This window comes from Osmerus eperlanus, chromosome 6 (assembly GCF_963692335.1).
Source record: "Osmerus eperlanus chromosome 6, fOsmEpe2.1, whole genome shotgun sequence".
In the NCBI taxonomy this organism is placed as follows: Eukaryota; Metazoa; Chordata; class Actinopteri; order Osmeriformes; family Osmeridae; genus Osmerus; species Osmerus eperlanus.
The window spans coordinates 14,325,949-14,343,788 of NC_085023.1; the positions used below are offsets into that span (position 1 = coordinate 14,325,949).

A 17,840-nucleotide genomic window follows, 5' to 3' on the forward strand; every position below is an offset into this window, starting at 1 on the left:
GAGAAAGGACAAACGTTTCTTCACCAGTTGTTTGCGCAATTTTAATTCACATTGGCCAAGAAGTCTAGGCCAACTTACATTTTAGTAATATATGCACATTTTATCATTGAATTCTTTCAATCACAACATGATTCTCAATATATAAGTCAAAACGTCAGTCTGACAGTCTTTTTTGTCAAGTTTATTTTCAGGTACAAAAATGTGCATAGAAATACAAGGCAAAACGTTCAGAAATTAGAACAATGGTTCAGACTGAGTCTAACAGACCAGCTGAATGTAACATCTATAAAAAATATCCCTTACATTATTCAAAAAATCAATAAAAAGTACATCAGCAGCAACATGTCAACAGACACAAAATAACAACACCTTAAGGCAAACCCTACACAGTAGTACAGGGTGAAATTAACAATGCAGTTTGGCCCTCTGTCATAAGAAGTCCATGCTCGTGCAAGGGGACAACAAAGGAGTCCCTGAAAATGGTGCTTTGTCTAAGAGGCGTACCGAAAGTTGGTGAAGTAAAAGGAAAGTCAGTAAAGAGTCAAAAAACTATAAAAAGAATGATTTGCTGTGCAAGTGCTTACTCATTAAATACAGAGGAGAAGTTCTTCTTAAAATAAAATCCACATCATCATCAGCATTATCTTCATGGCGGCATAGCCAGTTGTCAAAAAACAAGAAAGCGAAGGAGTGTGTCAATCACAGACACGTCCGCACGCAAGCACTTTCATACACTCACACAAGCCACACAAACACACACGCACAAGGCACAGACAGTGATCAAACTGCAAACTAGGCGAGGCTTAGGTAGGGGCTGATGTTCCTCAGAGCGGCTCCCCCTGCAGCAGACAGACTCTGAGGACCAGGTCTCCTCTGTTCCATGCAGGCCAGCTCCCATTCAGTATCAGGAACCTGGCATGCTTGACAAGTTGCTCAGCCAGCCAGGCCTCTCCCTGTGGGACAGCCAAAAGGCCCTCCTCTCAGACCATTTAAAAGGGTTTCACCTCAGGGTTCCTCTCCGTCATCTGGGTCTGGTGGGGGGCTTTAAGGCAGCCTTGCCTGCTGCCTGTATAAAAAGACACACGCACACACCAGGAATGAGTCAGTATTTCCTGTCTCTCACTCCCTCTCCCTGGCCTCCTCCCTTCGCTCTGTCTCTTTCTCTAATTATTTAAACCCTGTATGGTAACTCATATATAAAAACAGCTGTTTGCGGTCATGAAAAGGGATGGTTAAATGGTTCTGACTTACTCTCCAAACATCAGACACTCCCTGTGTGTTACATGTCTAAACGCCAAGACATTGTCCGGATAAGAGGCTTGGACCATAGGGATCTTTATATAGCTGAATGCCAGGAACAATGTCTGGGGTGTTTGAATGCCAGCCGTGTGCCCTCCCGTGCCCCTTCCTAATACGATTCCTATTTGATTTGAACTGGAAAATCCCTACTTTCTCTCCAGACTCTCCTTTCAAAAGGAAGGTCTGGACAAGAAATATAGGCCCCGCCCCCAAGGAAAAACACTACCAATACATTCAGTACAAAACAGAAACTGACCACTGTTCAATCCTTTTACTAAAACACTGTGTTATTTAATATTAGTGTCGAAATAATTACCCACCAGTTGATTCTGTTTCCATGGAGAGGGAATTACAACAGGCTTCACAGACGGTATAGGAGGCTTTGGCTTTGTGACCTGATAAAGGAATTATCAAATTATGAATTGCTTTTGCGACCTGAGTATGTGTCTGCGTGTTTGTGTGTGTATGTTCCTACCGATCTCGGGCTCAGAGGAGGCAAAGGTCTGGATGGAGGCTTTGGTTTAGGCTGGGAAAACAAGTCATTCAAGTAAGTATCTCCCTTAGCACTAGAAAGTCTCCCATGCAGTATTTATACAACTGGAGATATTCATCCTCACCTCTACCACATTCTTGACTGGAACAATTGGTGGTGGCAGACATGGTCTAGCAACCTAGGAGAATCAGTTCAACATCATCAATATGCTGCTCTTCTCTCCTCAACACAAGCAGAAATGTAGGTAGTACAGATCAGTATGTGTACAGTATGTGATGGTTATCAGTCGACTGTACCTGTTCTGTTTTATGCCTGGGGGGCAGCACTGAAGGTGTCTTCCTGGGGGGCTGTTGGAGACAGACATGGCTTCATGAAAACCCTGCAGCATTAACCCCCCGCCCTCAAACAAGCACAAAGGCACTGACGTCTAGCCAGATTATTAGTTCCCGTATGGTACCCCTTATGCAACTGTGCAACTACTTATCCACTATCTCCAGACATCCAACTATCCATTCACTCTTGTTATCCCCCAATGGCTGCACGCAAATTGAGTTACGTTGATATAAATGACACGAGCATCAGTCCTGTATTCTATGAAAGCCTATGAATATAAAGTACGCCCTTGCTGTTTCCAGGAAGCTAAGCTGATAAAGCCGAGAGCGAGTCCCACCTCGGGGGCAGGTCTGCTGGGGACCACGGTGACAGCGAGGAACTTGCACGGGGCCCGGCCCACCGACAGGGAGAGGGGGGCGTTGGCCTGGGTAGCAGACGACTCCACGAACGTGGGTTGGCTGATGCGAGGGGGTCCTTGGCGGGGGCTGCCTGACTGAAACAAGGGGTTGGACTGGCCCGAGGTGGAGCGCAGGGGGCTGTGGAATAGCACACAAGCAGGGAACAGTTGACTCCAGGGATGCACATGAACAACACTTTCTCATTCGTGGTTGTACTGTTGAATAGCAGAACATCTGTTCCACTATTCTAGATTTGTACTGTTAGTGTGAGACAGAACCAATGTTTGCCTACCCTTTAGAGGAATGTTCCTTCCTGCAGTTTCTCCTGAATCGCAGACCTCCAAAGACCAGGATGAGGAGCAGGAGGAGAACTCCAGCCAGGGATACACTGATGATAACTGTTTTCATCCCTGTTCACACACACACACACACACACACATACACGGCCATGACTACAGCATCCCTCAAGGGTAAATATGACATCTGACATCAACACAGGAAACAGACTCAACTGTAACCGTATCTGTTGAAACTATCGGGAAAATTCAATTACAGTCTGCCTGTTCAGTCATCAGAACAAAGTACAGTTGTTAAGACCATGGGAAAAAGGTTGCTCAATGAAAGTGAACCCAGACCACACACATTCTATTAGACACACACACACACACACACACACACACACACACACAGACACACACACACAGAGACACAGACGGATACAGTACCTGAAGCAGCCTGTTCTGACAGCTTCACATTACAGTAGGGCGGGGCCCAGCCAGGGTCACAATGGCACTGCTTCTCATGGTTGCAGACCTATCAGAACGCAGACGCAGTCAGCTACAAGCTTAAAGACACGCTCTCATAGGTCAATCTTTGATATCGTTGAGAGCTGTGGGAATGATTGCTATGCGTCACTGTCTCACCCCCCGGTTGTTGCATTTGGCAGAGCAGTCGTCTGTGCCATACACCTTAATGTCCTGGCAGCGTTGGTCATAGCACACCTGAGCCAAGAAAGAAGAGTCAAGGACCTCACATAAACACACATTAATGTTTCTAATCACTTCTACACAAGAAGCCCATATACAGACCAGAGACAAATAATTATCCATCACACATTTAGTATTTACTAAAACCTAACATTTAAGATATAAATGTTTACCTCCTTAGCCTGAATGCACCATTTTGTTTTGGATAAGGGACTAACATAGCATGAATTACATAAGTATATGAACATAAGTGGCATAGATTATGGGTTCAGGCCTCTAGTGTAATGTACTGCTGATGTATCTAGCCAGTGGATCTTGTACTTCGCAGTAGTGTAACGTTGTTTGGTATAACCAGGTTTTCTCACCATGTTGGTGCCACACTTTGTGCCGGTGGGCACCATAGTAATGTCCTCAGAGCTGTCTGTGGCATCCATGCTGGCCTCGTTACACTTCACTCCATTGAGAGTGTGGATGTACTTGTGACGTGTAACCGGAAACATCCGTCCACCGGTGCAGTACAGCTTCCCGCACCACATCTCCCTGGAAACACCACAACACAACATCACAGGTCAGCCCGTAAGTCAGTAACAACATTCCCCTGAAACAACATTTGACCAGAGTTCAAGGACTATCAGAACTATGCAGAATGTAACGAATACAATCAGTCGCCGTGTTGGTCAGCACAACCTACAGTTGTACGTAGAATAACTGGTTCATAAAAGTTCTACAAGACAGGAAGACAGTGCTATTGTGGTTCTTACTGTGGCGGACACCTCTGGGGTCCATACAGGCTCTTCCTGCACTGCTTGTTTGGCGACAGGAAACAGGCGTTGTCTGCCACCTCAGCATCTAAAACCATAGAGATAGAGGATGTAGAGTGACCTGTCAGGATCAAGAAAACAGGACAAACCCTCCACCCTGAAGCCTCTCATCCACACAGCATCTGTAAAGCCTCCTCTGTGATTCACACTGGGGAGCTGGTCTGACCTGGATTGAGCCAAGACTTAATCACAAAGCTCAATCTGTACATGGGAAACAAATTCTCAAATATGATCTTGATGAACACAGGGTCGTCGTGAGTACTTCCTGTTGTTGAAGTACAGTCGTGGGAAATTGAGTGTCACTCTACCTGGTCCCCACAGCCTCTTGCAGTGTTGCGTGTGCGTGGGACACTCTCCGTTGTGGCAGTATCCGTTGCCGCGGTTACAGGGCAGCCCGTTCTGAGTGTAGGAATCAACGGGGCACAGAGGGGAGAAACCAGTACAGTGTTCGGCCAGGTCACAGTCACCGGATCTGGCTCGGCACACGCTGCCTGTTGGCCTCAGCTAGGAGGAGAGGAGAGAGAGACCAGAGGAAAAGGGAGGGGAGGAGAAGGGAGAGGAGGACGAGAGGAAGAAAAGAGGTTAGGGAGCGGTCTGGAGGAGTAGCGGCCACCAAAAGAGCCGCTGCGGTTTGACACGCTCCTAGCAGTTACCGTGGACAGTGACGAAAAGTGAGGCGTGTCTGTTCATTTCCTGTGAAAAGTGACTTCAGTTACGGTTTCCCATCAGGGTCTTTCTGCTCGCTTCCTCTCAGCGATGCCACGCAGACTTCCTTCATTCAATATTCAACCACCAACTGCTGTACAGGGCGTCCGCAGTCCAACACCCACAAGTGTGTGTGTGTGAATATGGTTGTGCCGAGTGTGTGTCTGTTACCTGGCAGTCGTGGCAGCAGTCTCCTTCTGCACATTGGGCTCCGGCATTCAGTCTGCAGGTGGAGGCGTTGCAGCAAGAGTTCATGCATTCCTGTCGGAGAAATAACCAGGGCTTCAGTTTCTGTTTCCTGACACTGGACATGAACCGACAGACACATGGTGTGTGCGATGTCTAGAAGTCTGTGCGTGTGGGTGTGTATTGTATGTGGGGTCTGTACGTGTGTGTGTATGCATGTGGGGGGGTGTGTGTGTGCGCGTGTGTGTGTGTGCGCACGTACCTCCACAGTGCCACAGTCACACTCCTCTCCAGGCTCGACATATGCGTTGCCACACACAGGTCCCCCGTAGATGCGGTCCACAGAGGGAGAGTCCAACAGGCACAAAGGATTCTCCTCCTCCAGGAAGGTGCTGAGCTGCTGCCGGCTGCAGCTGCTGAACCCCTTCGGATAAACAAACCTGGACACACACCCGCGCACAATCCTTAGCTGCTAGTTCTGCTCAAACTGCGACTGGTGGTATTTGTATCGCACGTTTTACTGCTAAAGTGTGTTTGAACTCACCCAACTGTCTCAGCCATAATGCAGCCTTTGGCAGATGCCGACGATCCACAGCGGCAGTGTGTTGCATCATGGGACATTCCCAGGTTGTGGCCCAACTCATGGGCAATGGTAGAGGCCACTCCCACTGGGTTCTGGTTATGGTCCTGGAGAGATAAGAGGTGGAGAGGAGATAAGATAAAGGAATAGAAGGGAAGAGTAGAGAAGAAAAGAAAACAGAAGAGATGAGTGATGATCTTCGACATACAGCAACGCAAACTGTCCTGCATTTGGTCAGGTGACAGCTGCAGAAGACACCCACCTCGTTGACAGCCCCAGATATGATAGAGCACATAGATTTGGTGGGTGCCAAGCCAACAGTGGACCCTTGAAAATCCACACCTCTGAAAGAACGAGAGGAGCGATATTCAGAACGTGGCACATCAGAATCAGATGCACTATAACCACAAGTGTACATGCATCAATATCGTGTGTAGGGTTACAGTCAGTCCTGACAGTGACCAGACCAATCCAACAGTATTGAATGACATACATCAAATTCTACAGTGTATAAAGAGAGAAATAAACAGACATTTCATTGGCGAGAGAGACAAGAGACGGCTCGTTCATTCTTACGTGACGAACTGTGCATTGTCATGTTTGATCTTGTTCAGCAGGCTGTCCTGGCGCCACTGCAGGAAGCGTGTCAGGGTCTTGTTCGGGTCCGAGCTGACTTCCATCAGGTCTCTGTAGGACCACATCTGCAGACCCACCAGCATCACACGCAGCCCAACAGAGCGATACAGCTTGTCCACATGGTTGGCAACCTGGAGCATTCTGGCCTCCACCAATTTCCTGTCACCAAACTTCTTATACTGCAAATAAAAGGATGAGTCGATGTTAATAACACACTTTGAAGTTGATGATAACATGGAAGTGATGATGGCGTAGAGATAGTGATGTGTTCGGATTATTCTACCTACCTCTGTGTGGTCAACCACTATAACCATTTCCACGACCCTTCGCTCACCAGTCCGGGCCTTGGTCTGGGCCTCGCTTCTCTATAAAGAGGAGAGATTTTATTTATGTATAGAGTTTATGTATCTTTTCTGTTAGGGTTGTTTGTACTTGTGTCTAGTGATGGGGGGGGGCTTGTGAGTGTGTGTCTTTACCAGGCTGCCAAGATGGTACATCCCAGATGGAAGGGAACCATGGTCGTACACTGTGATGTTGTCATAGGAACAGGAGCTTCTCTTTCTCCTCAGGTGTTCCTGCCGATACACCGCATGGAGCTCCTCCCCTTCCGTGTGAGGCTCCTCCCCCTTCGACTGCTTTCCTGTCACATGGTCCCCTAGAGGTTCAATCAGGTATGACTGCTGAGCCACGTGCACAAACCCCCTGCACAAGAAAAATCAAACTCTTACTTGAGACCTTATATAAATAACATTTCAACTACAGAAATCAGAAAATCACTTGACCTAAAAAAGACAAACATAGATCTATGTTAGTGTAGCAAAAATAGACATCCCTGTTTGGACCATTGAACAGATTTGAGCAAAGACCAAAGAGCAAATAGGATGATTCGAATCACACAAGTCTGGTCCTCTCAGTAACGCTGTTGTGTGTCCATAAGGAGCTGATTAGGTTACAGGTTATCAGAGGCCGGGGGTAGACCCACAGCTTTAATGGTTTTAATGACCGTGTAAGGGGGATACAGGGATAGATCACTCATAGATAAAATTGATTATTTCAGGACCCTATCATTTCTCATATTTTATTTAAAGTATCTACTCCAGTCTATAGAAACTAGTTACTTTACATTGATTGAAAATAAATCACATATACATACAGAACCCTCGTGGATAACATAGTATTTCATGCTTTAATTCTGAGTTCTATAGAATCAATAATATTGCAGAGCATAACATAATTGAGAGTGCCACTCACTGTATCCCCGAGCACAGTCCCACACTGACGGAGGAGTCTTCCATATCCACAACGTGCCCATGGTAGTAACAGTGGTCCTGACACACACACAACCATTATTAGACGTGAGTCTCTTCCCAGTGATCTGACGTACAGTACAAAAGTGTTTTACTGATATGACCATGTAGCATAAATAATCCCACTGTCCTGCAGACGTAGACATACACAAGCAGGCTGGGACGTCTCTGGTTAGGATTAGTTATCGGTTAATAAAATAGTACCTCATGATCTGGGGTTGTTACAACCTCGGCACCGTCTTCTGAGTAGTGGGTCAGTGCATAATGCTTTCCGACAAGATCCCTGGGATGAGATGAAAGAGCTTTAGTGGTGGACAGATGAAGAGGGGGGTTGTGTTTGACAGGAGACTCTCTCCCTCCAGATGGTCCCTTTCCATCTCTGTACCATATTCTCAGATTACATTGAAATCTCACCTGTTCTTCTCTAAATGGAGAGTGTAGTTCTGTCCGTCTAAAGCGACAGAGTACTGGACTACATCAGGGTATGTCTGCACACAAACATGCAACACAGACAGGCATGTTTCAAAATGAGTAAGGAGGAGGCATTCCATATAGCAAAAACAGATTAAACTAAATTATTTTAACCACAATTTAATGACCGGGCAATACATTTGTACCTGTTGAGAAGAACTCCCTTGTGATTGAACTTTCAGTATCCGAGGTGTGACAATTTGGTAGTCTGTCACATGAGGTAATGTAGGAAGGCTTCTCACAAATATCCCTGAAATAATAAAAACCATGTTCAATTTGAAGAAAAAAAGAAAGAAAGAAAGAAAGAAAGGAAGAAAGGTAAAAAGGAATGAAAGAAAAATATATAATGTATATCCTACCCCATGAGGAGATACAGAAACAGAAGGATAAACAACGAGACCATCTCATGATGCTGCGGACAAGAGGTCTATTCTCCCTTCTCCTCGACTGACAATGGCAATGCTCGGCTCTTGGTCTGGGAAATCACACAGGCATACCGGAACCACGCCTCCCTGCCTTGTGCATTGGTCTCATATCCTGAAAGTTGGCATGAAGTAATCTGCTCTTCCGCCGGATCAGGACCGAAACTGAGTCAGTTAAGAGTCACATTTCCTGGAAGGTCAAGATTTTGATTCATTCAACTTCAAAGGAAATTCGTAATCAATGTTACTATCATCCATATTGTTTAGGCTACCATCAACATACAATTTGACAAGTAGCCTATCTTTAAATTCCAATCCGTTTTCTGTACGCTAGGCCATCTACAAACAGCACGTCCGCGAGAGGCCAGATCTGTAATGTTTCTATCGTTATGAGTAATTTTATTAGATTTGATAATTGTATATAGGCCTACATGTATGTTGGTTACATATTTAATCCCGGGGTCACTTGTGTTTAGCATAAATAAAGCTCTGGACAAGAGGACGTGACAAATTTCATGAACATGGAGTGCACTTTAATCGCCCTCTTGTGGTTGAAGTGGCAACTTGCAAGCAATACTTTTTGAGAGCAAATCAGGCTCTTATGCCGATGAGCCAATCATATCCGTGGCGCACGCCGATTACGTCATCATCCCATTGGTAGTTGACTGTATTGTAGAAGTTGTATCTACCTGAGATTATCTGGCTGTAACAGTGAACTGCAAATGAAAAACTCCTAGCACGACAATGTTGCAGCCTGAGTTAATACAACTTTTAAAATGTGGCAATATTATTAGCATAGAAGCGATTCCAACGTTGCCGGTAGATTCTAAATCGTGGCAGTGTAGAAGGTTGGAGCAGCCAAGTGGAGATAGCGGTACAGAAGAAGCCCATTCACCATTTACTTTCGGTCCTCATGGGATTCATCTCGGACAGGAACACGAAATATTTGAGGTAGGCTATTTATCTGGAAATCTATGTGCTGTAGAATTTGGATATTTTCAATTTTCCCTCTCAGAGAATTGAACTCGTCAACTAGCTTGAGCTTTCTACTCCTATTGGGTGGGCTCTAGCTATCAATTTGTGAATTATACAGAACAGAAAACATACGCTTGCTAAATCATGTATCCTGTCTTCCTGGTAGGATGGAGATATCCACAGACATCTGTATCTGCAGGATCTCAGCAGCAGCACTGCAGACGCAGACGACTCGCCGAAGCTCAGGTACTGTCAGTGGGCTGTCTGGGCTAATAGCCTTATCTAGTCTCCATCCTTGGTATCAAAACAAGCTTCCTGTTTCTATACAATCTCTATAAGAAACCTCTATCTTTCCTCCCCTGACTCCTCCCTGGCTCAGCGTGTCTGCGTTTGGCTGCCACATCTCAGGCTGCAACCAGGTGTTCAGCAGTGTTGAGGAATACGAGCACCACTACAACTCCCTCCACAGGCACGTGTGTTGCTCCTGCCAGCGCTCCCTGCCATCCGCCCGTCTCCTGGACATCCACATACAAGAGTGGCATGACCCGCTCTTCACCATCCTCACCCAGAAACAGGACATGGTAAAGCAGACCTTGGTCTTTAGTACTTTTTCGAATGCACATATATATTATATATAAATAAGAAGTATAAATATGGAATACTGAAAAACGTTTTGTCGTTGGAGGCAATCATTTTCACTATTGTATTCTTCCTCTTCTTTCTGCCTCTCCAGTTCCAGTGTTTAGTGGAGGGATGTGAACTAAAGTTCAAGACTGGTATACAGAGAAAAGACCATCTGATAAGGATCCACAAGTATCCTCCAGACTTCAGGTTTGACAAGGCCAAAAAGAACAGAAGGTAAATAGTGGGTGTACTCTACATGGGTGTTCTCATTGTGTCCAGCAGGTGGCAGTAGCACCTCTTGTTTCAAATGCAAGCGTCTGGCTCGCCGTGCTCGATACTGTACATGCTTACGGATCATCTATGAATGTGTTTCTATGGTGTGTTGGCCTCGGAGTTGACTACTTTGTCCTTTCAGAACCAAACATTTGAAGATCCAGCAGCCTACAGACAGAACTATGGAGGTATATGACGGTGTATGTGTGGTGGAGAGTGCATGTGAAGGTGCGTGCAACATGGCCTCAATCCACCCAGAGGAGGGGGAGTCCATGGAGGTCCCTCTCCCCCCGGAGGAGGCAATTTGTCTGGTCACTGGAGCTACTTCTGGTCCCTCAGAGATGAACACGGAGCATCCTGCTGGTCCCCCCACCCTCCCACACGCCACGGATCAACAGAAACCACGATACTCCTACAGGTCGGTGAGCTATGCCAGGAAAAACACCTCCTGTAATCTTTCTATATCCCTAAAGCTCGGTTCAGATGCGACTGTCAATACTAGACTAATCTATTTTTCTAAGTGTTCTCCGATTCATTTTTGAGGCGCTTTTAGTTCTATTTGTATTTTTCCGTTTGGCCGATGGAGTTTTCTGTTACATGCGATGTTCTGGTGTTGCAGGGTTCCTTCATCGGTGTGCTTCGGCAAGGGCTCTGTCCGTGGGTTTAGGGGTCAGGGAAGGAAGAAGTGACAAACCTGACCCGAGCTGGAAAAAAGAGGTGGGGTGATCTTCAATATTTCACTTCGTAACTACTTGGTTAGTCTGAAATGGGCACTGCTTGCATGTACAGCTTTGTATGAAGCTAAGGTTAATTTGATCATTTATCATAGCTTAGATTTTTATCGATTTACATATGGTGGCCCACATTCTGGGAGAAGTAATTATTTAGAAATAACTGATTATTCCTCAATACAGTCAACTCCACAAACAGGCCTACTGTATACAACTCTCTCAGTTCCAAAATGTATTAGTAAACTTCTATTCTCCTTGCTGTTTTATAGAGTATGTGATGAAGAAGCACTGAAGACCTACTGTATACAACTCTCAGTTCTAAAATGTATTAGTGAGTAAACAAACTAGTCTCCTTGCTGTTTTACAGTGTACGTGATGAAGAAGCACTGAAGATGACACCAAAATAACATTTAAAAGTACCAGGACATTTAGCTTATTCTGGAAATATTTATTCTACCCCAGTACAAATGTGTGGAATAATTCAAACCCTTTTTGTAATGTCAACCCAATCTGATCGTGTATCTCAGTGAGACCAGCCTGTATAAACAACATTTAATAAAATCTATGTACAGTTTTTGGTTACTGAACACTACAATTATTCTGTGGATATGACAATGGCTTCCTTAAATTGACATAATATGGGAGTTGACTGACAGACGTTATGGTCGCTCTGGATAAGAGCGTCTGCTAAATGACTAAATGTAAATGTTATACAGTATTCCATTTTATTTTTTTCTAACGAAAGATCTTTATTATTTTAGGCTAGTTGCATTATATAACATATAAATACCATACCAGTTATATTGCTGTACATTTTGGTTGCAAAAATAGTTGATACATTTTATTTACAAATTCCAAAAACAGAAAGTTTGCATCATAAAATGTGTTGGCTTGTTCCATCGGTTTAGTGAGTGCGGCCTTCAGATCCGAGTTAAACGCCACAAGCTAGACCAAATAGACATACACGTTTTTTTTCACGTTTTCCAATCTAGGCAACACCAAGACAATCTAAATTTTGAAACAATTGAGAAACCAGATCTGTTTGCTATTGGTCTTTATCTTGGCAGCACCGATAGCATATGTAGGCTGGTTAAGCGACTGCGTACATGTTCAATAATATGGTCGGTCGGAAGATGCCATTGGCTTTTTATTACAACTGATGGTTACAATAGGCCAACAAAATATGAAGGATGTCAATACTGTTCTCAGAAAAATACCTTAAATTTCAAATATACTTTACTTTAATTAACAAAGTTAGACCTTCAAATTAACCTGCGATTATGTTTTAAAATCCAGAAATATAACGGATAGGCCAAATGACGGGAATGAGGACGGTGCAACTGAGAAGTAATCCATAGCGAGTTTGCATGGAGAAAGAGCTCTATCTTTCTTCGGTCTTTCCAACATCTCAGTTAGTAGGCATTAAGAAAGGTAGTACATCCCATAGGGTCCACTGAATAGTCCGGGTACCGGTAAAGCTGGCCGTGGAAACGATCCGTTAACAGCGCCGTATAGAGACGGTGGGTTCATATGTGCGCCCAGAGGAAAGGGAAATGCGAATGCCGGGAGTAGGGGTTTGGTCGCCAGTTTCAGTTTCTCTATTTCGGCCTCCTGTAGTCTCTTCGCTTTGGCTCTCCGGTTCTGAAACCAGATCTTGACCTGGGTCTCTGTAAGGCTGAGCGAGTTAGAGAACTCGGCTCTCTCAGCAATGGATAGGTACTGTTTCTGACGGAACTTTCTCTCCAAAGACAGAAGCTGGGAGGTGGTGAATGGGGTTCTTGGTTTTCTGTTGTTCTTGTGTTTCCGCAGAGGGCAGGGTGGTGGACTAGGATGCCCTATAATATAATACAATTTCACAAGTTTAATGATTTGTGAGATTTAAGATAATGTGAAATTATGTTGGAACTTCAAACGTCATACAGTACTTGTAGGCAATTTTGACAAGATCATGTACAATTTGACAATTTGTTTGAGAAAAGAATACAAGATAGGCAGCAAACATTGCATTACATTTGAGTTGACACGTCTATAAACGGGATTTCTGATCGGTTGCCACCATAACAGATTAGGCTATACGCCTAATTGAAACAGAATCGTTGTGATATATGCCTATTATGGACTTAAATGATAGCCTACACTTAGCAAAGTAGCAAGCGTTTGAAACTTTTAGCCAACCCATTGCATGTAATCTTTATTATTATTTTTTTTGGATGGACATCTTATTGAAGAACACTTACTTGGAGGTGAAGCGAATTCAGCTTGAAACCAAGAGCACTGTTCCTTGTCCCCGAGCTCTACCGTCTCTCTCTTAGGGCTGTCAGACAGGTCAGCTCCCCCACTGAGAGGAAATCGCTTCTCCGCGTAAAGGCCCATTGGGGACCGACAAACAGTCACCTCTGTCTGGTTATTAGCCAGCCCTGGATCTGACGAATAGTGAGTCCGACCCGGCGCCCTGTTAGATATCAGGGACTCCACACTGAAAGGCAGATTCAAACTTTTGGTTTTGCATCGTTTCACTGGCGTCGCCAACTCGCGCGTCTGGAGTTCTGTTTCCTTGCTGTCGTCGCGATCATCTGGTAAGTCATCCACTTGAGCAGTGGCTGGTGATCCATGCGCAGGATTCATTACGCACGAGAGCGGGGCCATGCAACTTCTGTATCGAAGTCTATGGTAACTCCTCGACAGCCTGTTACTCTCCTGTCTCGGGGCGCCTCTCTGTGCCCTCTGAATATGGCTTCAACTTTTACGCACGAACGTTGCTACCCGCTATTAAAGTTCCACAAGTATCGCTGTGATCTTACCGCCTGCCAATCAGCGTATGAACCAATCACGTGACCACCCGGGCATGAGCTTTGATAGGCTTGTTCCCGAAAGGAATAGAGTATGATGAAGTTGCTGTTTGGGTGCTGCTCTGGGACCAGGGTTGCTTCGCTCTCTCTATTGAAAAACCGAATAATGATTGGATTGGCTGATCCTGGGTCGGTGCGCACTTGTTTCTCGATGAGACCCTTCAAGGTTTAGACAGCATGGATCGAGTGCCCCATAACTTTCATTGCAGTAGCGAGGTTGCATTAGGAGTCCTTTATGGATCTCAAGGCCCCCTTGTGTTGTTGTAAACCAAAGAAACACTCAATAAGGAACGACTGGTTGTTTTAAAATAGATACCAACACAAGTGTAATAAAAGGTGCCTTGTTTATCTAATAGCTACAATAAACCCAGCATAGCGAGGAAATGAATGATATTAAACGTTATGTCTCTATCTGTCATTTATAACGAAGCTTAAGAGTCCTTATGTTCCATTGCATTTTGGTGTATTTTCTTATGCATTTGTAATGCAATTACAATAACTCGATCACATGTTTTTCTTCGACTTATTTCGTTGTCATCTTTTTCAAATGTGACAAATCCTCTCATAAAACCGTTCCAGGGATGTGAAGCAATGAAGTATAATCGTCAGTCACGCTACATTAAAGCAATTTAAAGCTTGTATAGGCCTTTAAAGTTTCGAGCGCTTGGCAATCCGTCACCGTCAGTCAGTCAGTCAGTCACACACACACACATACACACACACAAACACACACACACACACACACACACACACACACACACAGTCAAGGAGTTTATACAGCAGACAGTTATGTTTCTGCCGGCGCCAGCCTCGGCGGGATCAAAGCCGAAGCTACCTTGGGGGAAAGAGAGAAACAGTTAACTCCACTTAAACAATTGTCCTCCACAGTGAATGTCTATGGCTGCTGGGAAACCGTTCCCACAGCCTGTCAGTGTTTTCTTTTTCTTAGTAGTTTTTTTGCTATATCCTCATGCCAATATTTTAGCGTTATTTTCTGTAATCTAAGAATAAGCCATGCCTTGTAATTTAGAGGAATTTATCCCTTATTTAGCCTATACCACACGACTTTTTTCTTAATTACCATGCAATTATTAACAACAACGGACTTCAAGACAAGTTCTCAATTTATTTTCGAAAAAGGCAAATATTATAACAATATTGTTTTTTATTTAATATAACATGCGAATATTTCGACTGAAATAATTCATAGAAAACTTCACTATGTTACTCCGAAAATAGAAACAATTTAAAAACTGCATGAAAATGTCTCATGTTTGTATTTTTTGTTGACATGTCTGTTTCTCTCTGTGAGACCCGTCTCTGTCTAGATATAGGGTCTTTGTTTTGCTCTGTATCGTCTTTATTGAATAATTAATATTTCCTGTTGCTCTTCTTGGGGTTAGTGTAATTGCATGGAAAGTCAACAGCTGTGTATTTAGCTTCGGATCCTCCGGGGCTGACTGTGGCTTTGCCAGCAGAGCAGAGAGGACTCCTCAGCAGGCTTGTCATTGTTTACATTAGCTAAAACCCCGCTTGTGAGTGTGTGTGTGTTTCTGTCTCCCTTAGTTCAACGTTTTATGATGATCTGATATAGAGACTGGAATATTAAAGTATGCATAAGGGGGTTACATCTATTCCACAGGCCCCCTGTGTGCATGTGTGTATGAGCGTACGCAAAACCCCAACCCTGCTGTTGCTCTTAGGCTTACCACAGTAGAGAGCTGTTTAAGGAGGTAATTGTGGTTTTCCAAAAAGTCATCTTTTTGAACCATGCATGTCAGAGCAAGCTTTATATATTCATTCTTTTTCCTTCCTTTTCTCTTTCATGGAAATTGGCAGGCACTCAGAGTCATAAGAAAACTTTGAGAAGGGAGTGAGAGTAGTGTGGGATAAACATTTATAAAGGCCACAGTGGGGAACCTGGTGGGGAGTGTATCGTCTTTAAAGTGACCAGGGCACTGCATAGGGAAGCATAATAAAACTAGAGTGTGTCTGAATGGACCTGCCAGAACCAGGCATGTCTGAACCTGGATAGAACCCTTATCTCCTCATCTACACTCCACAGATAGACATTAGATGGAAACTTGAGATCCGTTGCTGGAGTGCATAACTTTAGGACGTCTCAAATCAGCATGCATAGGATTCAAAAGTTAGGACTCAAATTCTCATCAGTTAGGATCCAATCCAAGTTCCTCATCCTCAAACACATTGTGATAAAATAGGACTACCTTCAGTACATCTTTATATTGAGCTACTTTCTTGCCATTATACATTTGTATTTCCTCATGTTATCTCCTTGTGACCTGACCGTATCTCTTGCATAAATTCTCCTATGCAAGATTGCCTGGAGTGGTCACATGATTATCAGAGTAGCCGTGTTAATGAGTTAGTCTCTGTGATTCTCCTAATTTCGATCACAGGATGGGGTTGGAGAATCATGAGGACTGAGTTATGTGGCAGAACTAAAGCTGACTCCACCTCAGGGGACAGGAGAGATGTGACTCGACTCGTTTACAACTGAGCCGTTTTGAAACAGAGGAACAACACACACACACACACACACACAGACACACACACCACTGCTGGCAATCAAGTCCCATTAGCTGGGCGCTGTAGTGTAACAACGTGGACAGGGGTTGTGACCTCTCTGCTCGACATCAGATGCAGCTCAGAGGGGAAGGCTTCAGGCTGCCAGCAATGATCATGTCACTCATTTTACAGTGTATATATATCTGTTGCCAGCTGTCTCTTCTCTACAGTATCATTTTGTCATGATAAAAGTAACCCTTGACCTCGAAATGTCAGTATAGGTTTCTGTACTTCTTTCCCTCACAGACTCGGGGTAAGGGCTTATGTGTTCATTTGAAGTCGTTCCTTCTAAAAGTCTTATCTTCGCACCCCTTCCCTAACCCTCACCAGTTTCCCCGTACACTCCTATGGGCCTTCTCAGTCCCACAGCCCCTCTTCGCCCCTCATGCTCCCCCATGCCCCCTGACAGCGCAGAGCTTCCGAGAAGTTCCTGTTTGCCCCCAGAGGAGGTTTGTGTCCCAACATGCAACAGAGTAAACCATGTCAAAAACAATGACTTAGTTTGACAAGAGATTCTACAACGGCACTCCAAGTCTCATTTAGAGTTGCATTTACAGCAGAGGCAAGCCCAGCTAGGGGCGTCTATAGAGAGGAGATTTATGTCCACTGTAACTGAATGTGGTTATTGGTTATTCAATTATTTACTTGGACTTTTATTTTGAAGTAGGATGTGAGAGAGGACGTGAACTGGCGCTGTCTAATAACCCGATGGATCCCTAGTTAATTGCTTAAGTGCCATCTGTCCTCCTCTACAAGGTACTGTGACTGTGGGGCCGCATCGAGAGTGCTGGGAGGTGTTGACAGGGCGGACGCCAGCGGGGCATCCTGTCTGTTGGTGTGTTTGTTTAGTGGGTGTAGCACAGTGAGTCTGGTGACAGCCAGTCGAGTTCCACATGGCGTCTGACGTGGAAGCGGAGGCCAGTGGTTGGTTGGTAGGGGCCCGGGGCGGCCAGGCTCCAGCCAGAGGCGCTAACAGCAGAACAGTGACATATTGTTGCTGCATCGTAGCGGCTCGGGAGGGACAGGCAGGGACAGAGGGAACCAGACACCCGCCCGCTCGAGCCCTGGAGAGAGGTTGGGGGGGGGGGGTGTGAGCTCATTGAAACCCCTGCTGACAGCACATGTAGCCAGGTAAACTCAGACGATGGACGGGCCGTACCTG

The 17,840-nt window shown here is 44.9% G+C and overlaps 3 protein-coding genes across 5 annotated transcripts; 1 reads left to right on the top strand and 2 right to left on the bottom strand.

The window, feature by feature from the left end:
• Positions 1-147: 147 nt before the first annotated feature.
• adam8a (ADAM metallopeptidase domain 8a) lies at positions 148-8,753 on the bottom strand. Of its 2 annotated transcripts, none has more exons than XM_062463742.1 (24): positions 8,575-8,753; positions 8,362-8,465; positions 8,159-8,232; positions 7,949-8,027; positions 7,689-7,765; positions 6,914-7,139; positions 6,725-6,802; positions 6,378-6,616; positions 6,064-6,145; positions 5,766-5,908; positions 5,484-5,661; positions 5,207-5,296; positions 4,639-4,834; positions 4,271-4,358; positions 3,875-4,049; positions 3,447-3,524; positions 3,249-3,336; positions 2,816-2,933; positions 2,463-2,661; positions 2,089-2,139; positions 1,917-1,970; positions 1,775-1,825; positions 1,620-1,694; positions 148-1,066 (listed from the first exon to the last, which is right to left on the bottom strand). In XM_062463742.1, exons 1-24 carry the CDS (start codon positions 8,621-8,623, stop codon positions 1,022-1,024), a joined length of 2,637 nt encoding a protein of 878 aa, XP_062319726.1. In that variant the 5' UTR covers positions 8,624-8,753; the 3' UTR covers positions 148-1,021. The 2 variants fall into 2 exon arrangements, with proteins under 2 accessions (XP_062319726.1, XP_062319725.1); XM_062463741.1 differs by having other exon boundaries at positions 148-1,062; positions 1,616-1,694; positions 8,575-8,750.
• A 14-nt stretch (positions 8,754-8,767) lies between these two features.
• Positions 8,768-11,838, top strand: znf511 (zinc finger protein 511). Of its 2 annotated transcripts, XM_062463744.1 has the most exons (7): positions 8,768-9,588; positions 9,779-9,858; positions 9,992-10,193; positions 10,346-10,470; positions 10,652-10,927; positions 11,129-11,226; positions 11,510-11,837. In XM_062463744.1, exons 1-6 carry the CDS (start codon positions 9,382-9,384, stop codon positions 11,196-11,198), a joined length of 960 nt encoding a protein of 319 aa, XP_062319728.1. In that variant the 5' UTR covers positions 8,768-9,381; the 3' UTR covers positions 11,199-11,226; positions 11,510-11,837. The 2 variants fall into 2 exon arrangements, with proteins under 2 accessions (XP_062319728.1, XP_062319727.1); XM_062463743.1 differs by having other exon boundaries at positions 11,129-11,838.
• A 112-nt stretch (positions 11,839-11,950) lies between these two features.
• msx3 (muscle segment homeobox 3) lies at positions 11,951-13,969 on the bottom strand. Its single transcript, XM_062463745.1, has 2 exons — positions 13,478-13,969; positions 11,951-13,075 (listed from the first exon to the last, which is right to left on the bottom strand). The coding sequence occupies exons 1-2, from the start codon at positions 13,884-13,886 to the stop codon at positions 12,663-12,665; spliced, it is 822 nt and encodes a 273-aa protein (XP_062319729.1). The 5' UTR covers positions 13,887-13,969; the 3' UTR covers positions 11,951-12,662.
• Positions 13,970-17,840: the final 3,871 nt, after the last annotated feature.

Coding starts and splice junctions, on each gene's coding strand:
- adam8a (XM_062463742.1), bottom strand. CDS start 8,623: ATGAGATGGTCTCGTTGTTTATCCTTCTGTTTCTGTATCTCCTCATGG. Junction 8,028..8,158: donor CTCCATTTAGAGAAGAACAG/GTGAGATTTCAA, acceptor ATCTCATCCCAG/GGATCTTGTCGGAAAGCATT. Junction 5,909..6,063: donor TATCTGGGGCTGTCAACGAG/GTGGGTGTCTTC, acceptor TTATCTCTCCAG/GACCATAACCAGAACCCAGT.
- znf511 (XM_062463743.1), top strand. CDS start 9,382: ATGTTGCAGCCTGAGTTAATACAACTTTTAAAATGTGGCAATATTATT. Junction 9,859..9,991: donor GACGACTCGCCGAAGCTCAG/GTACTGTCAGTG, acceptor TCCCTGGCTCAG/CGTGTCTGCGTTTGGCTGCC. Junction 10,471..10,651: donor AAGGCCAAAAAGAACAGAAG/GTAAATAGTGGG, acceptor TTGTCCTTTCAG/AACCAAACATTTGAAGATCC.
- msx3 (XM_062463745.1), bottom strand. CDS start 13,886: ATGGCCCCGCTCTCGTGCGTAATGAATCCTGCGCATGGATCACCAGCC. Junction 13,076..13,477: donor TGAATTCGCTTCACCTCCAA/GTAAGTGTTCTT, acceptor ATTATATTATAG/GGCATCCTAGTCCACCACCC.